Genomic DNA, 3,011 nt, shown 5'->3' on the forward strand with positions numbered 1-3,011 from the left:
CACGTGTGGCTGTGTCGGGACATTTACCATTTCATATTATGTAAGATGTCTGACTGTATAAGGTGTTCACTACATACATATTCAATGGTCTCTCAAGAGACGTGTGGCTGTGTCGGGACATTTACCATTTTCGTATTATGTAAGATGTCCGACGTATAAGGTGTTCAGTACATAAATATTCAATGGTCTCTCAAGAGACATGTGGCTGTGTCGGGACATTTACCATTTCATATTATGTAAGATGTCCGACTGTATAAGGTGTTCAGTACATAAATATTCAATGGTCTCTCAAGAGACGTGTGGCTGTGTCGAGACATTTACCATTTCATATTATGTAAGATGTCCGACTGTATAAGGTGTTCAGTACATAAATATTCAATGGTCTCTCTCAAGAGACGTGTGGCTGTGTCGGGACATTTACCATTTCGTATTATGTAAGATGTCTGACTGTATAAGGTGTTCAGTACATAAATATTCAATGGTCTCTCAAGAGACGTGTGTGGCTGTGTCGGGACATTTACCATTTCGTATTATGTAAAATGTCCGACTGTATAAGGTGTTCAGTACATAAATATTCAATGGTCTCTCAAGAGACGTGTGGCTGTGTCGGGACATTTACCATTTCGTATTATGTAAGATGTCCGACTGTATAAGGTGTTCAGTACATAAATATTCAATGGTCTCTCAAGAGACGTGTGGCTGTGTCGGGACATTTACCATTTCATATTATGTAAGATGTCCGACTGTATAAGGTGTTCAGTACATAAATATTCAATGGTCTCTCAAGAGACGTGTGGCTGTGTCGTGACATTTACCATTTCATATTATGTAAGATGTCCGACTGTATAAGGTGTTCAGTACATAAATATTCAATGGTCTCTCAAGAGACGTGTGGCTGTGTCGAGACATTTTTTGATCACGTAGCATTTCGTCCTCCCTCCATATATTATGTAGACACGTATGGATGTTCGAGTTTATCCAACTAAGCATGTTTATGTTTACTTAAATAAAATTCCACTTTTTGGTAATATTCGTATTATTTTTCTTATTGCTTCTAGTCTCAATAAATGCATAAATGTGGACGTTCATCATCTCAACGTTGTTAATTAAATGAGTTTGACATTCATGGTATATATCATTTCAACATCCATACAAACTTATGTCAGAATCATGTATAAATCTCAATAGATTTGTATTCACTATATTTGTTATTACTCAAATTTAAATAATGCAATGCTATTAAATTATGAATATCAGATGCGACAGATCCAACATTAATAGCCTCAAATGAAGTGGTGTAGGGGTTCTCATAGCCGCAAGGTCATCAATCAAATGTCATCAACTTACAACCAGCATTATTGATATAGAGACTGTCTTTGTTTGTTTTCAGCAGAGAAACAAAACTCTTATTTTGGGGGCTGCTTATATCCCCTCAAATATGCCTAGTTGTATATATGAGAAATATTGTGCTGCGGTCCTCGAAGTCGTTGCTACAAACTCACCGGAGTCTGATTTATTACTACTTGGTGACTTCAACCAACCCAACACGACATGGGAGAACCTATCAATGTGTACCCCCGCCTACTCGTCACAATGTATTATAGACCTATCAAATCTGTTACACCTCCATCAATGTAACGAAGTCAAGAACTATCGTGGTGTAATACTGGATCTCGTCCTTACCACTATCTCTGATACAACTGTCTTTCCTGCCACTGAAACTATTGTACCTATCGATGTAAATCACCCACCTCTGGCATTCTGCATCAGTCTCCAGAAGATAGATACTCCACTCAACCCAACCCCGTGCCACAATCTCAAGAAGTGTGACTTGGACGCTGTCTGGGAGTGGATCCAGATACAAAACTATCCTACGATTTCCTCCTGTAATGTAATTAAAAATTTTACTTCCTTCTGTGAAAACCTAGCTGAAGTCATAAAGCTCAACTCTCCACTCAAGCCTCAAAAGAACTGCTCTCATTCCCCTAGATGGTTTAGTGGTGATTTAAAGATGATAGTTATCCAAAAAAAGACGGCTCATAGACTCTTTAAAGAAACTGGCGAAATATATTATTATGAGGAATTCAAACGGCTCAGGAGCCTGTGCAAACTGCTTACAAATGAATGTCATAATTCATATATTTCTTTCTTGGAATCCTCCATACCCAAAAACATAAAAGTGTTTTGGTCCCACATTAGGAATCTCAAGTCCACTACAATTCCATTTCGGATGTCATCTAAAGGCATTAGCACCGAAGATCCCCAAGATCAGTGTGAGCTCTTCGCTGAATTCCATTCCTCAGTATACACAGATAAAGCTGCCCCGAGCTGTGCATTTGAATTCGAGACTAACACTGGCATGCACAACCTTGTTTTAACGGCCTACCAAGTTGAAAAGAAACTTAGTGCACTGGATCCCTATAAAGGTATGGGACCGGACGGTATTCCTCCCTCAGTCCTCAAATACTGCAGTCCTATACTAGCACCTCATATTGCATCTTACTTTAATTCTCTGCTGGCAAACGGACACTTTCCCAAATGTCTCAAAACTAGCTACGTGGTGCCAATTTTCAAATCTGGGAACCGAGGTGAAGTATCAAATTACATGCCCATTGTGATCCAGTGCGCTTTGGCCAAGGTTTTTGAGAGTCTTGTCCTGGACGGGCTGTAGTTTGACTTCGGACGTATAATTGCTGAAGAGCAGCACGGATTCAGGCCGGAAGGTCTACAGTCACAAATCTTATGCTCCTAAACAATTACGTGACCTCTGCTTTTCTCAGGCAGCGCCAAGTGGACTGTATCCTGCTGTATTTTACAAAGGCCTTTGACAGAATCAACCATGACGTACTGTTGGCTAAGCTCAAGGGATATGGAATTTCTGGCACACTTCTGCAATGGCTCAGCAGTTATTTGGTTGATCGATGCCTGGTGGTAGGATTTGCTGGTGCTCACTCAGGGCCGATCCCTTTCTTGTCTGGTGTCCCCCAGGGATCCCATTTGGCCCCCTTCCT

General features: G+C 40.4%; 1 protein-coding gene across 1 annotated transcript; it reads left to right on the plus strand.

The window, feature by feature from the left end:
- Nucleotides 1-1,438: 1,438 nt before the first annotated feature.
- LOC124358383 lies at nt 1,439-2,671 on the plus strand. Its single transcript, XM_046810683.1, has one exon. It carries the CDS (start codon nt 1,439-1,441, stop codon nt 2,669-2,671), a length of 1,233 nt encoding a protein of 410 aa, XP_046666639.1.
- Nucleotides 2,672-3,011: the final 340 nt, after the last annotated feature.

Source organism: Homalodisca vitripennis, chromosome 3 (assembly GCF_021130785.1).
Source record: "Homalodisca vitripennis isolate AUS2020 chromosome 3, UT_GWSS_2.1, whole genome shotgun sequence".
NCBI lineage: Eukaryota > Metazoa > Arthropoda > Insecta > Hemiptera > Cicadellidae > Homalodisca > Homalodisca vitripennis.

Bases quoted from the DNA above. Each gene is read 5' to 3' on its own strand.
- LOC124358383 (XM_046810683.1), top strand. From the start codon at position 1,439: ATGCCTAGTTGTATATATGAGAAATATTGTGCTGCGGTCCTCGAAGTC.